Below are 25,099 nucleotides of genomic sequence, written 5' to 3'. Positions count from 1 at the left end.
TTTTTTTTTTTTTAGAAAAGACAGACTGCTGAGAAAAAAAATGGGCAAAGGACTTGAATTATGGCAAAGAAACATATAAAATGATAATTAACATTATTAATCAGGAAAATGCAAATTAAGATCAAGCAAGATTCCATTACACACCAAACCGACTGACAAAAGTGAAAATCTGACATTAGCAGACTTTAATGAATTGGCAAGCATTTAGAGCTCCAGGAATTCTTGTGCAGTCATGTGGTTTTGTAAATTGGTACAACTACTCTGGAAAAATAGTTCAGCATGTAGTTAAGTTGAAGACATGCAAACACTATACACCAACAATTCTATTTCTAGGTATGTACTCAAGAGAAACTCATGCATATGTATAAGAGAATACATGTCAAGAATGTTCTTTACAGCCCCAAGCTGGTAATGTTCATTAAGGGTAGAAAGTATAAATCCATTGTGGTGCATTCATACAATGGGATATTATGAAGCCATGAAAATGAAGAAAATGGAAAGACCTCATGATCATAATTGTAAGTGAAAGATTCAAACTATAATTCCACTTATATTAATTTTAAAAATAGGCTGTATTAGTCTGTTCTCATTCTGCTAATAAAGACATACCTGAGACTGGGTAATTTATGAAGAAAAAGAGGTTTAATGGACCCACAGTTCCACATGGCTGGGGAGGCCTCACAATTATGGCTGAAGGCGAAGGAGGAGCAAAGGCACATCTTATATGGTAGCAGACAAGAGAGTGTGTGTAGGAGAACTGACCTGTATAAAACCATCAGATCTCATGAGACTTATTCACTATCATGAGAACAGCATGGGAAAGACCCACCCCCCCATGATTCAGTTACCTCCCACCAGGTCTTTTCCACGACACATGGGGATTATGGGAGCTACAGCTCAAGATGAGATTTGGGAGGGGACACAGTCAAGCCATATCACAAGCCAAACTAAACTAGCTTTGTTCTGAATGTGTCTATGTGCTAAAGAAATTATTACAAAAACCAGGTGTGGTAGAACTAGAGAGAGGGAAGGCATTGTCATCAATAGAGACACAGGAAAGACTCCCAAGGGTACTGGCTGTACTCTCTTGATGTTAGTGGTGGTGACACGAGTGTTCACTTTATAATCAATAATTATAGATAGAGTAATATTAGGCACTTAACTGTGCATGTCCATTTTATGGACTTTTGTACATTTATGTCTTATGTACTTTTCTGTAATTGAATCTAGAAACTATAAAGGTATAATATGTTGATTGCTACTTCTGCTAATGTGAACACTATCCATTATGGACTAGTTTTGTAAATGTGTGTGCACATGTGTGCTTGGTACTGATTTCAGTGTAAACATGTTGTAAATCTCATGTAGTAGGGCACTTTGGTTGTAAAACTTTAATATTTGGACTTGCAATGATGACCTAAAAATTTTACTATTTTGAAAGTTTTCTAATATTTTCATTATTTGGCCAAACTTGGGATTTTAAAACATAAACAGATATGGAGTCCCAAAAGACATTCTAGGACACATAATAATTAAAAAGATTTTCTTTGGCCGCCATAAATAGAATTTCTGTTTTACACAAACAAAACTCACACTACGATAGCTTTTTATACCTTTTATGAAGAAATCACCACATCTTTTCAAAATAATTTATGGCTATAGAAATAATGTGTACTCCTTACTGAAAATTGGGATCTTTCATTTTCTTTTGCTTTTAGATATGGAATAAATATTTGGCACCTCTGTTATAAAGCAACATTATTCCATCTCCCTTGAGATGCACTGCATGAAAAAATGCAAAGAACATTGTGCAGATGATAGATAGTGACCGTATTATGTGGCTGTTTTCCTTTTAAAAGAGAGCCACGTAATAGCTTTCATAGATCCCTATATTCCACTTAATTTTTTACCTAAATTATATATATTTACAAATGGAAATAATAGTGGTTAAGATCATGGACTTTGGAGTTAGATGGTTCCAGATGCAGCCCTGGCATTCAACAGGCAACCAGCCTCTCTCTGAGTGTCAGTTTCACCTTTGAGAGAGGGTCAGTTTCACCTTGGCAGTGGGAAGAGGCCGGGAAATGGGTTTGCTAATGTGCTCCAAGTATTTGCAGAATTGGATGAATAAGGTAGTAAAGCACAGTGCCTGGCCATAGTGAGGACTCTTAAGATTGTTAGCTACTTTGATGATCCCTCTCCCTCTCTCTCTCTCCTTCCTCCTCTTCTTCTCCCCCTCACTCCCTCCCTCCCTCTCTTTTGATGAAAGGAGGACTGTCCATTCATTTATTCAGTGTTTTAAATTAAAAATGAGCTGTCAGTTAAAATGGACAGGATTAAGCTCTCAGATAAAGTGAGATAGTTATATTCATAGGGCTTGTCTCAAACACCTAAGGTAAAGGCAAGGTGCACCCAGAAGGGTCACCTGGATAATAAGAAGTGCCATCTTTCACTGTGAGGGATACAGGCTTATCTACTTCGGGGAGGACACTATGGCATGTTTTTTCACGGAGACCCTATTTTCCAGCAGAAGGCAGGAGGCCACCCTGAAGCAGCACCTGGGTGAGCTCTCCCACCAATGCCAGCATCCCTGGTGGTCTTCCTGTGCCACTGCAGCATGCAGGTGGCTTTTGGCGCAGCAGATCATAAGGCAGGATCTGTTTTCTCTTAGCAGCAGTCTATAGAAGAGAAGAATGTGAGGGTCATGCTGGTAGGAGTCACTCTATTTTCAGCCAACATGGATAGTCCTGCTAATGAGATGGCTCCCGCGAAGCTTCCTAAGATAGAGATAGCGATTTCAGACCCTGAGGAGTCGGAGCTGACTTGTCCTGATGTTCACTATCAGCTGGTAACTCCTGCATATCAGTTCAACTCATAGCATGAACTTCCCTTTAAAAGTTCTCATGTTCAGACACATTTCTCATGTCTCCAATCAGGACGGATAAAACAGGATTGGAACCCAAAGATGAGCTGAGGCTTAGGAGGCCCTCTGAGCAAAGGAGAAGTCATCATCTTATGCTTCGTTATAGATGGAGCGTTTCTGTTTTCCACTGCTTCCTCCAGCTCTGCTGAGAGGGAGAGAAACCTCAGAGCAATCTCAGGGTTGCTTGTCCCTTTAAAATCTTTTTTGGAGAGACTGGATGGAGAAATCTCAAGCATTAGTAGATGCCAGGAGGTCAGTTCTCATCAAGAATGCCCCAAAGCCCAGTCCTCATTAATCAGTTTATAGAGTACTATGGAAGAATTTTAAGCACAAGATGTTGTTTCTGAGCCAGTAATTCTCTTTCCACTCAACACTGAAAGCCCATTGCTTGCTTCCCTGGTCCATGAAGACAGCCAAATAGTGTCAATAATTTTTCCTCATAGTTTTTCAAAAGCCAAGTGGAGGGCACAGTGAACTTTGCAACACTTGTTGCATCTGTGGGAAAGGGGGCCCTGGGTCATTGGTTGGTGATTATGCTCACTCAGGGTTCCAGAGAATTCTGTAGCTCCTGGGAGTCTGATCTTTCCACACATCTCTGGTCCCCAACATGACTTGTCAAGATACCTATGTGGTTACACGCCCAACCCACCAGCTTCAGGACCCACCAGGCCCCTTGTCAGACCTTGTCCTGCCTCTTCACAGTCCTCAGAACATTCCAAGCTTGTTCTTATTTCTGGGCCTTGGGCTGGGATGCCCTCTCCCCAGCAGGTACTCCACATCCAAAAGCACTTTGTTCCATTGTCCTCGATTATTTTGCTGTAACTTCTCATGCATCCATTTTGGAAGGAGCAAGGGCTTTGGTGTCGGGGTGATCAAAGTTTAAATTGCAGGATGGCCATCTACCTGCTGTGTGACGTCAGGTGGGTCACTGAATGTCTCTGATCCATAATTTGCTTTTTGTCCAAGAGTGTTAAGAATATCTTCTCCACGGGGCACATGCGAGGATGAAACAAGAAATGATGGCAAAGACCTCGCACAGGGAAGTACAGTGTCAGGCTCGTGACTACTCTTCCCCCTCCCTCCCTCGTCCTGGTTATTCCTTGAGACCAGGGATTATGACCTAATTCTTCTGTAGCCTCCAGAGTGTGGAGGCTACAGTCGGCACACATGAATTCTTTCTGCTGGAGAGAACATATTTATGTGCAGAAAAAGGAAGGACATATAGGGGTTATTCTACCATTCAATAACATTTTTCTGTCCTATCTCAAAATATAATTTTGGTTAATCTTGCCCTCTGGAAAACAGCATTATAAAGCCTGTTTAGATCGATTTGTGACAGTCAGATATTTCATTTGTTTTGTGATTCAATGAGTAGACAAGCAAGGCCACTTGTATTCCCAGCCGTTCCTGGGTGTTGGTTCTTCTGGGTTTTCAATCTGTTGAACGTCCAGTCATCCTTCCCGGTGAAGCATCTTTCTCATCTGGGCTTCAGGCTTGAGGGTAACATGCTCATCCTCTTGAGAAGCTGGCATCAGGGCTTTGACACTGATGCTGCCTGGGTTGCAGCTGCTTTTGCAAGCAGTACCAGTTCCTTCCAAGTCCCTGAAGGCACCACATTGCTCCGCAATCCTTACCTTTGTTCTACCTTCACCCTTGGCGCCCACCTGCTGACAAGACAAGTCACTTCCTTGATACAGCCTTTGAGACATGGGCCCTTTCCCCACTGATCACACGAACTTACTCCCTTTCTGAACCCCTGCATTTTTTTAACCTGCACAGATATTCCTGTAATCCCTCTAATACTTGCTTATGCCTGCTGGTCTCTGTTTTCCCTGAGTATATTAGAAATGTGACTAGCTGGAACATGCTACAGGGTCCAATTCCTGAATCCCAGTGCCTGGTTCATTTTCACAACAACATGGTGGCATATAGGGGATCTGTAGCAACCCTGTGGCTGTTTCACTCTGGGGCACTGTCACACTCAGATAGAAACTGACCGTCATCCACCCTTCAGCTGCTGAGACAGGCAGAAAATGCTCTTTGCTGACTTTAAGTGGCGGACTAGATGGGTAGATGACATTAGTCGTAGATGCAGGACTCCTGCTGTGTGCCAAGCACTGTGCCAGGAATTTACACAGACATTGTCTCATTTCCTCATCCACCAAGGGAGGGATGATGAAACCTTCCACACAGGTGTCTCCTTAGGACCCAAGGAAATAATATGTATCATAGTGCGTTACATGTGACAATTGGAGTAGATGGTTGTTTAAATATTTCACGTAAGAGTATGTATTCATAGAACATCTAGTGTGATCCAAGACCTGTGATAAATCTACCTGGGTTTAAACGTATTTGTTGTAATTAAAACAGGCAAATCAAAACAGATACATTTCCTGCTTGTTTTAAGAAAATGCTGCAAACAAAAAATTAAAACAAGCACTTAGCAGGACATCAGGCACAGGGACCATATGAAAAGTGTTAAAATGCCTTGGCATTGTGCCCAGTTTGATGCTGGCGCTGTTGCCTGGTGACCAGGTAACCCTCTCTGTCTTCTGCTTTCCCAGGTATGCGCCAGGGGAGCGACCATGGCACTCAGTACCGCTCGGCCATCTACCCGACTTCCGCCAAGCAAATGGAGGCGGCCCTGAGCTCCAAAGAGGACTACCAAAAGGTAGGGGTTGCTGGGCTCCTGGCCCCTGGCTTGGGCTACCATGACTAGGGCCAGGTTGTGATTTTAGAGGGGAGTCTGCTGCTTTTCAACTGGAATTGTGTTTTATTTGTGCATCTCTTAGAAATTTATGTCAGCCTCTAGGAGTGGAGCCATTGTGTCCAATACATGTGCTAAATGAGGTTTTAAGAGTAGGCCTGGGCCAGGGCCAGTGGCTTATGCCTGTAATCCCAGTACTTTGGGAGGCCGAAGCAGAAGGATGCTTGAGGCCAGGAGTTCGAGACCAGCCTGGGCAACACGAAGAAACCCCATCAATACAAAAAAATATAAAAATAACCTAGGCATGGTGGCCTGCACCTATAGTCCCAGCTACCTGGGAGGCTGAGGTGGGAGGATCATTTGAGCCTGGGAGGTCAAGGCTGCAGTGACCTCTGATTGCACTATTACACTTCAGCCTGGGTGACAGAGCAAGACCCTATCTCAATGTAAAAAAGTAAAGAGTGGGCCCTTATGTGTTTGTCTTTAGAATCACTCATCTAGATGAAGATATAGCCTGTTAAAATAAGTATTTTTCCTTCTCTCTTTGTTTCTGTCTCTGTCTGAAACTCCCTCTTTTTTTCTTCCCTCTGTATTAGTTTTACAGGGCTATTGTAACAAACAATCACAGCTTGGTTGGTTTAAACAGCAGATATTTATTTTCTCACAGTTCTGGAGGCTGGAAGTCCAAGATCAAGGTGTCAGCAGGGCTGGTTGCTTCTGAGTGCTGTGAGGGAAGGATCTGTTCCAGGCCTCTCTCATTGGCTTCTAGATGGCTGTCTTCTCCATGTTCATATTCACATCACCCTAGTTTTATGTGTGTGTGTTTCTGTGTCCAAACTTCTTGTTTTTACACAGTCTGTAGTCATATTGGCTTAGTGCTAACCCTCATGACCTCATTTAACTTAATTACCTCTGTAAAGACCCAGTTTCCAAGGAAGGTCACAATCCGAGGTTTTGGGACTCTAGCTTATCTTTTGGAGGGAGACATGATTCAACCTGTAACGCTTTCTCTCTCTGTTATAACAGTAAATTGAATTACAATAAAAGTAGTTCTGAGAAATATACACATGATATCACAAAACAATTATTTTCACGATTGTATACCATTTTAAAATCCTTCAATAGAGATTTAGTTGTTTTAAAACAACTTGAGTTGCTTTAGTTTTTAGAACTTTGTGATAGTACTTAGATTTTATTTATCATTATATTTTCTGATGTGGATTTGCATTTGGCAGTAGAGCTAGAAGCTACTATAAAGCTAATCTATGTTAGAATTATGTAAAAAGTCAGGTACGCAACAGCCCCCAGGAATGAGTGGGCTATCCCCTTATCCTGCATGGTGACAGAGAGATTGCAGAGACGAGGAGGCTGTAACTAGAGTGTCCACTGATGAGCAAGTAGTAGGATGGGTGACTCATGGTCAGTTCGACTGTGATGAGCAGAGTCTGTCAAAGGCCTGAGGGAGGCGCTGAAAGAGCCCATTCCTTCCTCAGCCCCTCCCACATCCCTCCCAGGCTGTGATGTCTGCTTGGCTGGTCATGGTAGGCAGCCTGTGGGATGGCCCCCAGTGCTCTCTGTCCATGTGTAATTCATCTTCTTGAATATGGGCTGCATTTAGCAACTCACTTCTAATGAATGACAGCAGTGATGGGAGTGATGGGAGCACTCTGAGACTAGGTCATTAAAAGCTTGTGGCTCCTATTGTGAAAGCTCTCTCTTACTGTCTGAGAGATGGTAGGGGAAGCCAGCTTCCATGTCATGAAGCAGCCCTGTGCAAAGGCTTACGTGACAAGGACAAAAGGCTGCCAAGAACCACATGAGTGAGCTTTGAAGACCCTCAACCCCAGTCGAGCCTTCAGATGAGACTGCAGCTCTGCCTGACAGTTTGATTACAGCCTCATGAAGGACCTCGAGCCAAAAGCACCCAGCCAAGCTGTGCCACAGAAGCTGTGAGATAATAAATGTATATATTTTGAAGGTGCTAAGTTTTAGAGTAATTTAAGTATACTTATATTTCCATTCTAAAAACCTTTTACCTATATATTCTTTCTCTTATCCCTTTTTCATAATGGCTTTTCTAACAGTGGTGGGCTAACCTGGGCATTTATGGTGGTGGTTACACATGTAGGCTCTACCGTCAAATTTTCTCAATTCACATGTCATCTGTGCAATTTATTTTCAAGTACCTGCCACTTAGAAAGCCATATGTTCTATTTGACTCAAGCAGACCTATGAGGATAAGGGAGACCCCATTATCCCCATTTTCCAGATGCTCAAAGACAGACAGCAATGACCTTAGAATAACTGAAGTTAAAGAGAAGTAAGACTGGATGCAGGGAGCTGAGTTGGGCAGCTGTTATAGGATTACAGTCCAGAAATGGTGGAAGCTTTGTCTAGGATGGTGGAAGTATGGGTGGGAGGGAGGGATATTTAGGAAGTACAAAGCCTAGAACTTGGAACTTCACTGGAAGTGGGGAGTCAATAAGAGGGACAAGTCCAGGTCCAGATCGTGGCTGGTGATTCTCACCAGGTTTCTGGCTGGTGATTTTCTGTACAAAAAGCAGAGGCAGATTTGTGGGGAAGGTAAAGTAAGTTGTGAAAGTGCAGAGTTTAAGATACCCAAGACATGGGCATCCAAGGGACTGTTGGGAGGAGCCATGGGCTGTTTCTGCCTTGCAGGGAGGATTGTTAGGACTGCTGACTGGGCAAATGCATGTGAAACACAGGGCCTAGCACACAGTAAATACCTCATAAACAGGAACCCTTATTATTATTGGGAGTTACCAACTTATATTTGGTAAATGAAACCCCAGTTGCTGATAAGATCACTTGGGAAAAGTAATGAGATAAAAGCAAAAGAAGCAGGGTGCAGTGACTCAACGCCTGTAATCCCAGCACTTTGGGAGGCTGAAGCGGGTGGATCATGAGGTCAGGAGTTCGAGAGCATCCTGGCTAACATGGTGAAACCTCGTCTCTACTAAAAATGCAAAAATTAGCCAGGCATGGTGACATGTACCTGTAATCCCAGCTACTCAGGAGGCTGAGGCAGGATAAACTGTTGAACCCAGGAAGCAGAGGTTGCAGTGAGCCATGATTACACCTGGGCAACAGAGCGAGACTCCATTTAAAAAAACAAAAAACAAAAAGGCAGAAGAGAGGGCTTAGTACTCGAGGAACTAATTCCTCCACTTGAGTGGCAGGAGGGGAAATGTCCAACCAGGCAGGACACTACACTGGGCACCACAGGAACCAACCCCAACCAAGAACTTAAAAAGTGGTTCAATTGTTTCGTCCCACTGTATTTAGTTATAAAAGCGGTGTTTATAATTAGTACTAAAAGTCACGTATGATAATGCCATCTATAAATTGCCTAATGTAATGATTTGTAGTCCTCTAGGATACCAACAGTAATACCAAGAGACTCTGGAAGCATATTAACTGCCCTCTAGAATACTGGAAATCTGATGATATCCTGGTGTTTGCAATGAAGATTTTCAGTTCAAGGCCAGTGCCTTCCATGTGATGGTGAAGAGGCTTAACACCGAATTTTCCAGTTTCTATCCCAATATAGTTTCTACCCTCCATTTTGAAGGGAACCCAAGTTGATTTTAGATAAGTGATATCCATAGGAGGTAAAATTTAGGTATTATATAATTAATTAATGAGCTTCTATAATCATCCTTTCATTATTTTTGTAGTTTTTGGAAAGGTTAATCTCGTAGGCAGTTGTACTGACCAGATATTTTCTGGGTGTTCTGAACCTAAGCATATGGGAATTAAATACGTGTGTGTGTGTGTGTCTGTGTGTCTGTGTGTCTGTGTGTCTGCATGTCTGCTTGGCTTTTAAAAGTAGGGTCTATTTTTTAAATAAAGATCAGGGACTCCTGTGCCTTTAGCATCCGGATAGCCACTGCTGCTCAAATTACCACATATAAACTGCCTAATCACCAACTCAGGGGACAAATGCTGTCACATCTCTTTTATGGTTCTGCATAAATAAAATTGACCCTAGATTCCACTGGGAGATGAGTTGAAAGTTCAGTGTTTTCATACCAGCTAATTGACTAAACCCCAGAGTGGTGACTAGACCAGTGCTTCCTTCCAATACCACTGTCCTTTCCGCCATGATGCTCTGGTCTCTTTTGTACTGTCCAGTGGAGGGCCTCTGGCTGTTGAGCACTTGAAATAGTGACTCACTGGCTCAGTTCCTCAGTGGCTAGTGCGACTGAGGAACTGAATCTTTTAATTAATTTAAATTTATATTTAAATGGCCACATGTGGCTGGTGGCTACCATATTAGAGAGCATAGCAGTTCATTAAGGGGTGAGCCTGTGCATGTGCGCATGCATGCCCATGTGCATTGTAGAGGGGTGGGGCACGTCAGTCTGGATCCCTGGCCCTCTACTCTCACTATGGCTTATCTCAAGAGCATGGGACGGCCATGGAACATGGGACTTCCTGCCCATCAGAGTGCTGCACTGGGAACTGCCTGGAGACCACAGCATGAGGGTCAAGTTGTTTTCCTTTTCAGGAACCAAAGTGTCTCTTTGTGTACCCCAACCTGGTGAGCACTAGGGCTAACTGGACACCTGTGCCCAGGTGACCACTGTGATTTTTAGTTTAGCTTAGCTTAGCTTAGCCTGGGTCCCCCAGAAAGCAGAGCCCAAGCCAGAGGCTTGTGTGTAAGGACTCACTGAGGTGTGTGGTTCCAGGGAGCAGGAGTAAGGGGCAGAGAGACTGGGGAGGAAAGTTAAACAAGTTAGCCCCTGGCACTGGTAACTGGTTGTTTGAACGTTATGAAATGACTAGGCATTCAGGGGAAGATAAGGAAGCATGTTTCCATTGAATGCTATCACTCATAGTTTCATTCTGCACTTCTGGGCTGCACATGTGTGAGCTCAGCGTACTGTGTACCAGGGCAGGAGGCAACAGACAAGGCACATGGCATTGAGTGTAAGATTGGGCAATGCAGGTGCACAAAAGCTGCACATAGTGAATGGGGTCCTTGCAGAACTGGGTACTGCGGCTGGCCTAGCAAGAGGCAGATGAGGCCACAGGGATCTAAAGTGATGCATTAGTGTCCTCCGGGTCCGCTGTCTCCAAAGGGTCCTTCTCACCCCAATCCAGGGAAGCCAGCTGACTGCAATGGCTCAGGAATGATTTGTCACGATAGAGTGACTTTCTGGCACCTCTGATAGAGGTGAGAAAGAAAAACACAGTTCAATTTTAGCAGAGTGCATCCTGCTACAGTCATATGGTGATATAATACGTACTTTCATATAGGTTATATACCATAATTATATATAGTATGTATATCTGTATAATCTATAGCTATATAATAATAGTTATACTATTAGAACAGCAACAACAGTACCAACAGAGTACTTACTAAATGCTAATCAGCCACTGTTTTAAGTCATGTATAGATGAATGAAGTCATGTATAGATTTTAGATGTTTATCTGTATACGTATATATGTTTAGCTGTAGATGTGTGTCTGTGTCTTTATATAAAGTTAAATGCATTCATGTATTTATGAGACTCTTTTAAGTTTTGAAACTTGAATGAATTTCTGACTGTTCATTCAGTTGATATAACTGATAATACAAACACACATTACAAAATCAACAATTCGCAATGCCTGTGAGAGGTGATGTTGTTAGCTCTGATACTATAAAGAGGTTGTTCTATGCTTTAGCCTTTACCTTAAAAAGTTATCTGGTTTCTAATACACTCACAAAATGGGGAAAATTGCCAATCTAACCAATTGCTTTATCCACTGATGGAAGGAGAAGGAGGAAGCTGAAGAGGTGACAACTGGACTGGGCTTTCCTGTGTTTTATATCTAGGGTAGCCTTGAACAAACTCCTGAAACCACAGAGGTGTTTAAGGTAGGGAAGGTCATTTCTTAACACTACTGGATTAGGGTCTAGATCTCTGTACTCTCATCAGAAACATTTAGTTTGATTTCTAAAAGTGGGGAAATTCTGTACATGACTCATTCTGTTCATTTTATATACACTGCTTTCCTCCTCAGAAGGCTTGATGTTTCTGGCCCCATCATTACATTCGGGACATTTGTCTTCTTTGAGCCCTGATGGGGCCCCTACCACTAACTGTAATGTTGGCTTAGGTGACTACTTTAATAGTCTTCTTCACTAGCCTGCCCCCAGTGACCCCCTAGTAACCAGCTTCTTCAGCAACTTCTTTATATGTGAAGTTTGGAGTGACAGTATTGCTTACCACAGAGCAGCCATTTGAACATAAAATTAGCTGATTTTATCACAGGGACCAATTGTTGAGCTAATTAGATGTGCAGTACTGCTGAGGAGCCAGAAACCAAAAGTGATTTTCCATTGAAACTGGTTTTCTGCAAAGTTGGCTGGGTTGTGGATACCAGCCTCACCAGCAACTGTTAGAGTTTTGGCTGGAGAAGTTTGCTAATTTCTAATCAGATTAAAAGAGGCAGGAAAGACTTAAGGAGGAGGACAGAGTCTGAAGGAGTGAAACTTGAACTTCACGCTGGGTTTGCCGACCTTGAAAATGCTGGATTCTGCTTACAGAATTTGACAGCTGCTTCATGTCTTTGGCGAGCTGAAGACTTTGCATAAAATGTAGGGGGGTGTTTTTGCCTTCAAGGAGAAGACTTCATCATCTTTTCTTAGCCTCATTAAAAAAAAAAAAAAATTTTCCTCAAACCTTTGGTGGAATTATTTGCTTATAGCACTAACTGCAAGACATCATCTAATGTATTATTGTTTTTGGATTATCGAATATAGATAATTTACCTCCCAACCGAACCCATCACAAGAAACATTTCCCAGTATCCTAAACTGAATGTGGCCTCCAGTAGAGTGAGGGTGGTTCACATGTGATTCTTTCATCTTGAGAAAGTGACTCCAGCTCATTTCGGAATTAAATCTTTTCCCACCGAGCGATTATGTTTCTTGGAATGTGAAAGACAGCAAATCTAAAGAGCATTCTCCTGGCCATATGACCTGGCTCCTTCTCCCAGTGACTCCTCCCAGCTCCTTCTCCCAGCGACTCCTCCCAGCTCCTTCTCCCAGCGACTCCTCCCAGCTCCTTCTCTTCTCCCAGTTCCTTCTCCCAGCTCCTTCTCCCAGTGACTTCTCCCAGCTCCTTCTCCCAGCTCTTCAAGTTTTGCGAACAGTAAGCACAATGCTTTCTCTGGGTATTTCTCTCATGAAAAAGAGAAGAAAACCTTTTTCCCTTGCATATATTTTACAATATATTAAGTTGTAATAAGAATAAAATGTTTCTGGAGTCAATGTGAAATTACCCACTGTGTTTCAAATATAAAACAGTGTTTTAAAGGCTGTTTCTATCTGTCTCTCAATGTTTGTCCACCCATCCATCCATCCACCCACCTGTCCCTATCATCAATATATAGCTACAATCTTTAAATACTTGCCATAATTTTATCTTAAACTTCAACCAGCTAGCAATTTATTATCTATCATCTCTGTATTTGTTGATAGTTAATACAGGGTCATTTAAAAGAAAAGTTCCCAAAGTGAAAGGTAAAAAACAGTATGCATGTAATGAATGGGCTCCAGCTAGCATTTTTTTTTTTTTTTGAGACGGAGTCTCGCTCTGTCACCCAGGCTGGAGTGCAGTGGCCGGATCTCAGCTCACTGCAAGCTCCGCCTCCCGGGTTCACGCCATTCTCCTGCCTCAGCCTCCCGAGTAGCTGGGACTACAGGTGCCCGCCACCTCGCCTGGCTAGTTTTTTGTATTTTTTAGTAGAGACGGGGTTGCACCGTGTTAGCCAGGATAGTCTCGATTTCCTGACCTCGTGATCCGCCAGTCTCGGCCTCCCAAAGTGCTGGGATTACGAGCTTGAGCCACCACGCCCGGCCCCAGCTAGCGTTTTTTAGAATAAAGGTTTAGTTTTGATTATTTAATTTTCTTCCCACTTAGATTGCAGCCAGATATTTGGTGACTCCCTGTGCTCTTCAGTTAAGCCCTGACAAATTGTGGTTTCACTGGTGTGTGTGTTTTGTTGCGGGGAGGAAGACAGTGTCATTGTCAAATAACCTACTTGGCCGGGGGGCGGTGGCTCATGCCTGTAATCCCAGCACTTTGGGAGGCCAAGGCGGGCGGATCACAAGGTCAGGAGATCAAGACCATCCTGGCTAACATGGTGAAACCCCGTCTCTACTAAAATACAAAATTAGCCGGGCGAGGTGGCGGCGCCTGTAGTCCCAGCTACTCGGGAGGCTGAGGCAGGAGAATGGCATGAACCCGGGAGGCAGAGCTTGCAGTGAGCTGAGATTGCGCCACTCACTCCAGCCTGGGCGAGACTCCATCTCAACAGTAACAACAAGAACAACAAAAAAACCTACTCACCTGTGCTACCAATGCAGTCATTGCTGCTTTTCTTTAGCAGAGTTTGAATACCATCTCTATGGTTGGTTGTTGGGTTTTTGTTTTTTTTTTTTTTCAGTATCACTGATGCTCTGAGTGTTAATGACACTCAAATTTAGGGTCTAAAACTACCCTCTGGACTCCAGATCCCCATAGCAAACTGTCTACTTGTTATCTCCACTTATTTGTCAACGTAATATTTCCTAAAATGAAGGTTTGATTCTTGCCATCCACTGTAAACAAGCCCCATGGCTTCCTCCTCCCTCCCCACTCATTGACCATCTTCCCCATCGGGTCATCATTTAACTTGCCTAACTAAGCAAGATGCTCAGAAGTCACCCCTGCCTCATTCCTTTCCCTCGCCTTTTCCCTCCAGTGAATCAGATGAACAGATTCTACCTCCAAAAGACATCCCCACTGTGTCTGCTTCTTCCCTTTTCTCTCATGTTCACTCTCATGATTTAAGCCACCATTATCTGTTCCTGGACCACTGAACTTCTTACCTCTCCATGATTACAACCACCCACACAGGCAGCAGAGTGATCTTCCTCAGTGTTACTCAGGCCATTTCCCTTCCCTGTGTCAGCGTCTTCCATGGCATCCCTACTGTATTCGGAATGAAATCTGAACTCCTTCGCACGGTCTCCCAGGTCCTTCAAAGTCATGTTGCCGTCTTCCCATGAGACATCTGTAACTTCTCATCAGAGAGCCTAATTATCACAGTATATCTAAGGTGTAACCAATAATTCTTAAAGTTCAGAACCTTTGAATAAGTCTCAAGAATTTCTTAGAGAACTGGGGACTCAGGATGAGAACCACAGGGACTCAGGAAATCTTACTGTTGTGCAGTGAACATCATGAAAGAATGGTTTTATATTTCTTTGTATTTCAAAGTTGATCCCTGCATGGACTCACTATTGCCACACACAGACCAAATTCAGAGGCTGTGGACTTGCTGCCTGGTTGAGGCTATGCTGTATATTAAGAGGAAGGATTAACCATCATGTTCTTGACCCTGAAGCCTATCCTGCAAACTCTCTTGATGCCAAAGTTGCTATTATGATCATACAACAGTATTTGGGAGGATGATGCCAGTGGGTGGTACATGCAACTGCCTTCCTCTCACTACTTTGACAAATCTCTGACTTTTTGTCCCCGTTTTAATATCCTATATGACAAATGACCACAAACCGAATGGCTTAAAGCAACAAGGATTTATTCTCTCATGGTTCTAGAGGGCAGAAGCCCAAAGTCAGTTTCCCTGGACCCAAATAAGGGTACCAGCTGGGCTCTGCTCCCCCGGCCTCCAGGGAAGGATCCCTGCCTGCATATTCCAGCTTCTGGTGGTGCCACCATCCATGGCCTGTGGCTGCATCACTGAAATCTCTGCCTGTGTGGCTACCTGCTTCATCCTCTTCTGTGCATCCGACCTCGTCCTGCATCTCTCTCATAGGGACACTTACAGTTGCATTTAGGGTCCACCCAAATAATCCAGAATAATCCCCCATCTCAAGATCCTTATTTAATCACATCTGTGAAATCTCTGCCATATAAAATAACACTCACAGGTTTTAGGGGATTGGAACATGGACATTTTGGGGGAGACCATTTTTCAGATGACCACAGGCCCCATAAACTGGTCTCCAACCTGTCAGTGTCATGTGTCCACCCCAAAAGGGGAGACTGAAATTAGGGGTTCTTCCCCGGGCTGCTTAAGAGAAGTGGGCCTTGTTCAGTAGGTGGGAGCCCATCTGGCTTCCCTGAACTCCAGAACACACTCAAGTTTTCCAGCGAGGATGGGATTTGATTTCCTCTCTTGGGGCGTCTTTATCTACTTTTGAAGAGAGGTGAAAATTTGCAAAAGTTTATCCCCTTTCATACATCTCTACTTTAAAAAACACCCAACTTTACTGCTGTACTACTTCTAAAATAAAGTGGCATATCAAAAATAACAATAGAAAAAAATAAATCCTAAGAGTTAGAAGGATATTTGGGAGAAGAAAAAACTATGTGTGTGTGTGTGTGTGTGTGATCAAAATGCATTTGAATGTTTTGCAAGAGTGGTCTAGCACTTCCTTAGTCACTTACTCTCTTTGAGCCCTGACTTAATTTCTTTGATACCAATTTTTAAATGATCTAAGTGTGGATAACAAAATTTCCCAATAGGTTCATTATAAGAATTAAATGTGATATACACACACACAAGCTGGCATGCAGTAGTGACCCAATATACATTATTGAAGCTGAGCCCCTTCAGTTTTATGATCCAGAAAATAGTTTTAATTATACCAACCCAAATGAGAGAAATTAAATATACTCAATGAATATTTAGCCATGCTATAACCATCATAATGTAACTGAACCTGATAATTCCCCAGCAGGAGGTACATATAGATCCTTTGTGTTTTCTTTTCAACATCCATAGGCTGACAATGCCTTTTTCTCCTTATTCTCCCCCCATGTTCCTCAGTAAATTAATTACCTTATCAAATATTAATTATATACAGATTCATTGCCAGGCTTGCATTACAGTTGCTTTAAACAAAGCTGTCTGAGGCAAGGTCTTCTGAAGTTTGTGGTAATAAACCATCCCACATACAGTCACAGAAGCTCACATGTGACAAACTCTCTTTTCTACGGAGAATTTCCTAGGCACTCTTCTCCCATTTTCTGCATTAAGGAAACTTGTAGGGGGCTTCCATTCAGCTGTGTGTCCCCAGTGCCTGGTGCTGTGCTTGGCACCTAGTGATTGTCAACAAATATCTGTTGACCTGAACTGAAGTGATGTAGCATATAAAGAAGACCATTTTGTTGCCCCTTGTTATGGACTGAATATCTGTGTCCCCCCAAATTCCTATGTTGAAGCCTTTATCCCCCAATGTGATGGTGTTTGGACATGGGACCTTTGGGAGGTGATCAGGGTTAGATGAGGTCCTGAACTGGAGCTCCCATGATGGGACGACTGTCCTTATATAAAGAGACACCAGGGAGCAGGCTCTCGAGTACTCTCTCGCTGTGTTTCTTACCGCACACAGAAGTCACGTGAGCACAAATAGAACTACCCGTAAGCCATGAGAAGAGGTCTTGGAATAAAACTACCTTGCCAGCACCTTGATCTTGGATTTCCCAGCCCCCAGAACCGTAAGAAATAGAAGCCCGTTATTGAAGCCACCTAGTCTGTGCTATTTTGTTACAGCATCCCAAGCTGACAAGCAAGCCCTGTTTTGTGTGCTATATTCCATGGAGGGGTGGGAAGAGGCACTGGCTTGGAGGAGAACACCTGACGAGCCCTGGCTCTGCCTCTAGTGACCGTGGCCTTGGACAGAGCTCTGTGGCCCTACTTCTTCTTTTGTAAAATGGAGAAAATAAGAACAGTGGAATGTTATACAGTTTTTCATTGCTTTCTCCTGTATTTTGCTGGGTAAACTTCACAGTCACACACAGGCTAGGGCAGGATCTGTTCTCTGACTTGCCTATGAGGAAACTGAAGCTCAGAGGTGTTCATTCACATTTCCAACATGACCCCCATAGTAAATGTAGAGAGCTAGAGTCATTTGACTCTGAATTCCATAAGCTTTCGCCCATGCTGTGTGGAGATACATGCCAATCTGTCAAGCATTTTATGAATACAGTCATCCTTTGGTATCCAACGGGGATTGCTTCCAGGACCCCCTGCAGATACAAAATCCGATGATGCTTAATCCCTTATATAAAATGACATTTACATATAACCTATGCACAACCTCTCATGTACTTTAAATAATCTCTAGATTACTTATACCTAATACAATGCAAATGCTATTAATATATAAAAAGTTATGCTGTATTCTTAAAATTTGTATTGTTGTTTTTTTATTGATATATTTTGTAATTTTGATCTGTGGTTGGATGAATCCATGGACACAGAATGCAAGGATACGGAGGGCTGACTGTATCAGGGTTTAATGGGTGACTGCAGAGGTAAGGCTGTCAACAGTGACTTCATCCTGCCTTTCCAGAGGTCCTCAAATTTCCAACCATAGTTACAATATAGGATCAGCGAATCTTCCTTTTTCTCACGAATTGAGAAAATGTCATGGTTATCACTGTCTTTGTTCCCAGGGAAATGGGTAAGTTGCATGCTAGAAGCATCCCTTCTCGGTCTATTGTATTCTCTATGCTGCAATGTTTAAAACCCATCTGAGTACCAAAAGATTCTTGTTTTCACCAACACTGAAAAATCATTTATTTGCATGGGAAGACCCTGAATAGACATGGGTAAATGTCAGTTGATATTTTATGGTTTGGGGATTACATAGTTCTTCTTCGTCTTTAAAAATTTGTTTTATTTGTGCTGTTGTTTAAAGCATGAAGTTATGATTTAAAATGCCCTTGGAAAAACCCTGAATAATTCATTGACTTACCTTAGTCAAAAGAAAATTCCCCTCCCCACTATATGCCTATCAATACAGATAAAATTCCTCTTAGTCCCTTTCTGTAGCTTTGAGGTTAAAATTACGGGTGTTATTATGAACTCTAAATAAGAACTTGTGAAATAAATATTTTAAAAGTGCCCATTTCTGGGAGGCAGGCACGCATATTTCTGTGTATACAGCCATGTAGACAGCTAGATCTTAGGCGTAATGGTTTAGTTGAATGTGGGTGATTATTTTCATTTCCACTTATTACTGTGTGCTAGACTCCCTGTGTATGAGTACAGATTGCCCTTTCTTGCACTGTATTTAGAAATCTCTGTATTACCCTTGGGCATTTGTTCATTAATAGGGGGTGGGGAAAGGAAAAGCTTGTAATAATGGGCTTTACATATTAAACTGTGTGCATCCACATTCGGGCCAAATGGAAAATCTGGTTTGTATGACTGCCCTCTGCTGGCTGTAGGCCTTTGCTGCAGTGGTGGGATGTGAGTCCCTGGGTGGAGCCGTACAGATGCCGGCATCAGTCTTTTATTCACCTGCACTGAGTTCCATCCAAGTGCATCAGAAGCAGCCTAGGGATCCTACCTACTGCCCAGGTTGATGATGGAAGAAAGCATTCTTGTAAGGACCAAGGAGACGTTTTCATTTTAGTAGAAATACGGTAGAAGTATAGACACAAAATAATCCTGGCCAACCTAGGGTGACGTTTGAATGAATGAATTCAGATTTCTCCACGGGCCACACTCTTACTCATCTTTCAGTGGGAACAGGGGAATATTTAGTGGCCCCCGTATGTGATGTCCGGACGCCTTGTGGAATGCAAGATGATTTTATGGTGTATCCAGATGAATCTTTTAAATCTCAATTATGTGTTTATAATATATATTAAGAAAACTGCAGTAAATGTTTGAAGCCCGCAATTTCATGAAGGTGATGGCTGAGGTGAAGAGCAGGAAGTGGTACCTAAACACACAGCTGCCTTCCTTGCAGGGATGCCTCTTCTGCAAGTCTTTGGACGGAGAAAAACCACAGGGAGGTCTCCCATGACTTGGGCAGCAGTGGCTTTGTACTTGCTTTGTGTATGACCTTGGGTTGTTGACCTCTCTAAGCCTGGGTTTTCTTATTTGTTAAACAGGATAATAGTGGCTACTTCTTAGGCAGTTATAAGGATGATATGGTGTATATGTAAAGTGTCTGTCACAGAACAGGGGCCTGGGCAATGCCAGATTCTTCTTTTTCAGCTCTCCACCCCCCAGGACACTTCTCAGAGCCCGCCCCCCTCCATGTTCGCATCATGCTTGGCTTGCAGCTCGATTCCTCTGACCCTTATGAGAGTTTACACGTTTCGTCTCCCTCCGATGCTGAGTGGGACCCTCCCTTGCTTTGCATCTCTGGCAACATTCCATGAGCACTTCACACAAGGTAGGCACTCTGTGAATGTCAGGTGAATTAAACCCAAGTGCAAAATACTTGGAAGCAGCATTTTCCCATTCTCCAACACATGTAAAGAATTTCACCTATCAGATTAGGACAGGGCCTGTATGTTTTTCTCCCCCTACCCGCCATTCGTGTGGTCTGGTAACAGCAACAGCATTAAGTTCCCGTCCATTGGGTGCAAGCAGGGAAGAAAAAAGGCCCCAGCGCCTACTGTCTGCCTTCTTGCCTGCGTTAATATCACCTCTTATCTTACCAACTAACATATAGGGGTGTGTGTGTGTGTGTGTGTGTGTGTATACACACACACACTCGTTAATTTCCATGGAAGAGAAAGGGATGGCAGCAGAAACATTTTAAACACAGCATTTCCGCTGGGGTAGGGTCTATTTTAAAGACAACAAAAGGGCCTTTGTTGTTCTGGCAGGTAGATGGATAAGCCTGGCCCTGGTTCAGCCTCTATAAAGCGGCTCCAGAGTGATAGGATCAGAGAAACTACCAGGAGGAGGAGGGGGCGCAGGGGCCCTTTGATTTCTGCGGCGCCAAGAGTGAAGCGGGGTTTGCCGTTTCCTACAGGGGCAGTGCGTTTGCCTTTCAAATTCCGGTCGATTGTGTCGCAGCCCCGCGTGGTCCCGAGCTCCCCGGCCTGCTCCTGCACGGCCGCGGGACGCCCGCTTGCATTTCCGCCACGGAGGCAATGTTCATTTAAGGCTTCCAGAGATCAGAGCTTTCATGTTTGCCACGAAAGCCAGAGAACCGGGAGCACCTCAGGAGCGGAGATGAAAGGCCATTTGTGTTTGTGCATGTGTATTTAGCGCTTAAAGGGCAGGAAAAAGAAAGAAAATAGATGGTCCCGCTTTGCACTTACTTCAAAATGTGCCTTACTCCCTACTGGTGGGACCATTTAACTCTAGCGCGGCGCCCTCCCCCGTGCCTCGCCGCCCCCGGCCCGCCCCCAGCTCAGCCACCCATGATGGCATGTTCCAGGCCCGCCGAGCCATCTTCCCGTTGCCATGGCAGCCGGCGCGGCGAGCCCGCCCATTGGCTGCAAGCGAGGAGGAAGAAAAGGCCCCAGTGTCCTAGGTCTAGTGCCCTGCGCCCCGTCCCCGTGCAGGCAGAGGCCTGGGCATGGTGCGGTGCAGGGCGGGCCGGGGCGCAGGGACCACCCCCCCGCACTGCGCGCCCCACCCAGCTGCCCAGAAACGGTCAGGGTCAATGTCATCAGCTTCTCTCTGGAGTGGGAAGCAGGTGAAGGACAAAAGCAAGGCTCAAAAAAGAAAGTGAGCCACCTTTTCCTTCACCCTGAACACCTCCCAGCTCTGTTTTCTTTGTAGTGTTTGGATTTGAAATCCGGCCTTTTGACCCTTTCTACTCACAGACACTGCATGTGAGGCCTGAGCCTGAGTTTAGTTGTCAGATTCCATTTACCTTGGCCATGCCCCGTGGCTCCAAAGCCGCGAGGACAGCACTCCATTGTGACGTCTACACCGGAGCCTGATTGCTTTGAAAAATCATCTTCCTCTTGCTGGGTTCACTGCTGAACTCGGGAGGCTGTTGGAATCACCATCTGGCCTCAGAGCTGCGGGTGACTCTTGTCCTGACCCCATGGCCTAGTGAACTGATGACCCCAGCACCTGATCTTGCACCTGGCCAAACAGGTGTGGAGAAGTCTTGGCGGGGAACTGCAGCTACCTGCCTCGGGCTCTCTTCGGCTGAGGACTTGGGTTCCCTGCTGATGAGTAAGAGAGCCAGCCACAGCCTCCAATCCCCAGAGCTAGGGCACCCACTGGGATTTGGCTATGGATGGTCACCTGCCTCCCCCAGCATAGGACCAGTCAGCAGACTTGGGAGTGCAGAAAGAACTTTCACAAACATTCTCTCATCTGCTTCTCATAGGGAGCTTGTGAGGCTGTCACTCTAATCCCTCTCCAGGAGAAGCAACTGGTAACTTGAGACCACATGATACTACATGGGGGAGCCTGGTATGCACCCTCCCACTCCCTGCCTCCAAGCTCTGTGCCTGCTCATTCCATTCTGTCACTGGGCCAGGTAGATTCCCTCTGGACATGTCACACCCTCACAGATTTATAGATAGGGAATGGGCTCTAGGAGGAAGGTCACTCCTTCCTTTCTCCTCATTCCTTATCTTGCCAATATTACATTAAAAGAATGTGTCACCAGTGTTTAATTTCTCAAGATCAGGGGCTAATGGTTGAGGAACTTTTGTGGTTCCTTCTGGTGGCAGAAACACATTTGCAAACACAAAATCTTTTAGTAAAATAGCAAGATTTAGTAGGAAAGAAAAATAGTGTGAGAAAAAAAAAGGACCTGATTTGAGGGATATTATTATGCCAGAGACACTTGGTTGACTTAAACACTAATATATGATTTTTACACATATTCACACAAGGGGTGCTGTGTGGTTTCAGGAATCCACAGAGCCTAACACCCGAGCACTTGTGATAGAAAAAAATTTTTAATCTTTTTTTTTTTTTTCATTTTCATTTGTGTTTGGCTTCTTTACAAAGTCATCAGTGAAAATTGCTGTATGGTTATTTTTCCCTCGTGTTACAGACCAACCTCAGTGTCTGATGTAGAGTGGAATAAGTGAGGAAAAGAGACAGTATTGGGCAAACCAGTGAAATTATGCTCTTGTTTACATGAGTAGCCCTTACTGGGATTCAGCTTTTTGTTGCACTGTGTAGCCTTTTGATGTTGATCCCAGAGTTGTAACTTACGTGATAAATTACAAGTCTGTATTTATTCATACATTAGAGAGAGGTTATTTTTTTTACCATTGTTTGTGTGTATACACATTTGCTTGAAATCAGTGGATTTCTAGGCCAGATTTAGGCAATTGAACAACCTTTATAAGCAGTTAATTGTCTAGATCCAACGTTTGTTGCAAACACAGTCTGGAGCAAAATGGGAATTAACATCTTTACAAAGACAGGAGTAGAAATTCTAATCCAGTGCATTGTTTCCTTTCTCTGGTAGCAGGGCTGAGTCCTACCTGTCTGCAAGGCTGCTATTCACCAGTGTAGCCCAGAAAACAATGGTAAAGATAAGACCAGCTAATCCAAGACTTGTAAATGGTACAGGTTTCGCAATTCACATCACCTGCCTGCAAAGGTAAACTCACAAACCCCTCGTGAGGTGTGTGCACAGTCAAATGGGATCACATTGCTAGGCCAGCAGCTCTGTAAGTCTATGTCACTTTTAAGAGGTATCCAAAAAGACTGTGTGCTACTAGGCTACAGAGAGCAGCATTAAGTCTGATATACATCGATCCATGTTCAAGCAGATTCCTCTCTGCCTCTGGAAGTTGGTTAATTTTTCTGGTTCTGATATTGAATATTGTTGCACTTTCCTTGATAGGGTCATCCAGTGAATGGTTTTTCCTCTTGAACCTTATACTCCCCCTCTCTCAGCAGCCAGTGCATCCCTGGTCTTCCTCAGCCATGCCGGGGCTCACTGCAACCTCCTCTGCTCAACTCACCTGGGTGCAGCCATCTTCAAGAAAACGTTATTAAAGCATTATTAGTATGCAGCAAGATGCCTTCTTTCTGCTAAATTAGTTTGTAAAGTGGTCTTCACAAATGCACACATTCTTTGTTATGACAGCAGGGCTTCGTGTTTCTGATGCAAGACTCGTAAGACTTGGAAGTAGGGAGGTAAACTGGGTGGCCCAGGAAAGCAGGGGTTAGGGGAGTTGATAGAAGATACGAGAAATGAACCTAAGGGATGATCAAAGAGCAGCCGAAGAAAAAAATATCCTTAAGTGGGAGAAAAAGGCAAATAGGACGTGTGAGGAATTAGGCAGGAGTAGGAAAGAAAACTGTGAACCACTGTATGCACACCTGTGTGCAAGAGGAACCTAGAAAAGTGGGCCCCGAGAAAGCAATACTAGCAGAAAGCGAAAGGTGCTCTAGAATCATTGTGTTCTTCGTGTTGAGTGAAATAAGGCACGCACAGAAAGACAAATACCGCGTGATCTCACTTATATGTGGAATCTGAAGAAGTTGAAATCCTAAAGCAGGGAATAGAAAGGCCAGAGGCCAGGGTGGAGTGGGGAAGGGAGGAGGAGTTGTTGGTCAAAGGATGCAGTTTCAGATCCACAGGAGGAATAGGGTTTGAGATCTATTGCACAGCAGGGTGACTGTAGTCAATAATGTAGTGTATATTTCAGAATAACTAAGAGCGCATTTAACATGTCTCAACATAAAAAACGACAGGTAAGTGAGGGGATGGATATGCTAACTGGCTTGATTTGATTATTCTACATTGTATTCATATATTAAAACATCACATTGCGCCCCATAAAGGTATACAGTTATGATTTGTCAATCAAAAATAATAAGAAGAAATTTAAAGAAGAATTGTATAGAAAAACTGTTTTAGGATTGAGAAAATGCTGTGAAGTCACAGAGAAATTCTCCAAGAAGTGCCACCTGTGTACTGAAAGCCCTTTTAATGGACTTTTGTGGTGCTTTGGTGATTCGTACAACTTTGAACAAATAATTTCCTGACCTGCTAAATCGAGCTAGCAACCCTTGCCCTGATCACTGTCTTTGGGGGTTTTTGTGAGGCGCTAGGGAGCTGATGTGCAGGCAAAGATTATAATCCAGAAAATGCTCTACAAATGTAAGTAAGGTTTTGGCAGAATTGGGTTGTGGGGTGCAAGTGCCAGGCAAGTTTCCAGTCCTTGCCAAACTGCATTTTCTAACTGATAAAATATCTGGCATTTTATTCTTTTCCATTTTTTAATTCACTGGGTTTGTTCCCTTATTCTTATGAACTGAGATATCTTGATTGCAGAGATAAGTTGAGAGTGGCTGACCGATGAAAATTTTCATTGATCTTCTCTCTGGCCCCTGCCTTTCCCAGCCCCTTGGCTTTGGAATGAAAACTGTTAAGTCCGGGACACCCACCGAGTGGTGGTGTTAGAGCTGCAGTTTGTAAAACTCTTCCGTTACCATCTCTTTATTTGAGCATGGAGACAGGCCCTTTCTGTAACTTTTCTGGCTAAATAACTTCTTCAGAAGGCAACTCATTTTTGAAATTAGACTGGACTTTGTTTCATGAGTTTACAAAACTTATGATTCAGGTCCACATTGCCTACTTTTGAATTGGGTCTATTTAGATGTCAGCATGTACAACACAAGAACAATGAGTTCAGTGTCTGTCCTGTTCTTCATGGTCAGGATTTTTGTGTTTGTTTTATCCCCTGTA

General features: G+C 43.6%; 1 protein-coding gene and 1 long non-coding RNA gene across 9 annotated transcripts in view; both read left to right on the top strand.

Moving 5' to 3' along the window:
* The window catches only part of MSRA (methionine sulfoxide reductase A), a 368,732-nt gene that overhangs the window by 254,863 nt on the left and 88,770 nt on the right, over positions 1-25,099 (top strand). For all 5 annotated transcript variants that reach the window (XM_017883694.1, XM_017883695.1, XM_017883696.1 and 2 more), the window contains one exon: positions 5,488-5,594. In XM_017883694.1, the coding sequence (XP_017739183.1) occupies positions 5,488-5,594 (107 nt within the window). The remainder of the gene's footprint in view (positions 1-5,487; positions 5,595-25,099) is intronic.
* Positions 20,965-23,404, top strand: LOC108536698 (uncharacterized). 4 transcript variants are annotated; one of them, XR_001887591.1, is made up of 4 exons: positions 20,965-21,606; positions 21,764-21,849; positions 22,868-22,999; positions 23,302-23,404. It is a non-coding gene; the product is annotated as an uncharacterized LOC108536698 (long non-coding RNA). The 4 variants fall into 4 exon arrangements; XR_001887593.1 differs by having other exon boundaries at positions 23,299-23,404; XR_001887592.1 differs by having other exon boundaries at positions 23,246-23,404.

Source organism: Rhinopithecus bieti, unplaced genomic scaffold, assembly GCF_001698545.2.
Source record: "Rhinopithecus bieti isolate Rb0 unplaced genomic scaffold, ASM169854v2 scaffold_13857, whole genome shotgun sequence".
Lineage (NCBI taxonomy): Eukaryota > Metazoa > Chordata > Mammalia > Primates > Cercopithecidae > Rhinopithecus > Rhinopithecus bieti.
This window is presented reverse-complemented; position numbering and strand designations above follow the sequence as displayed.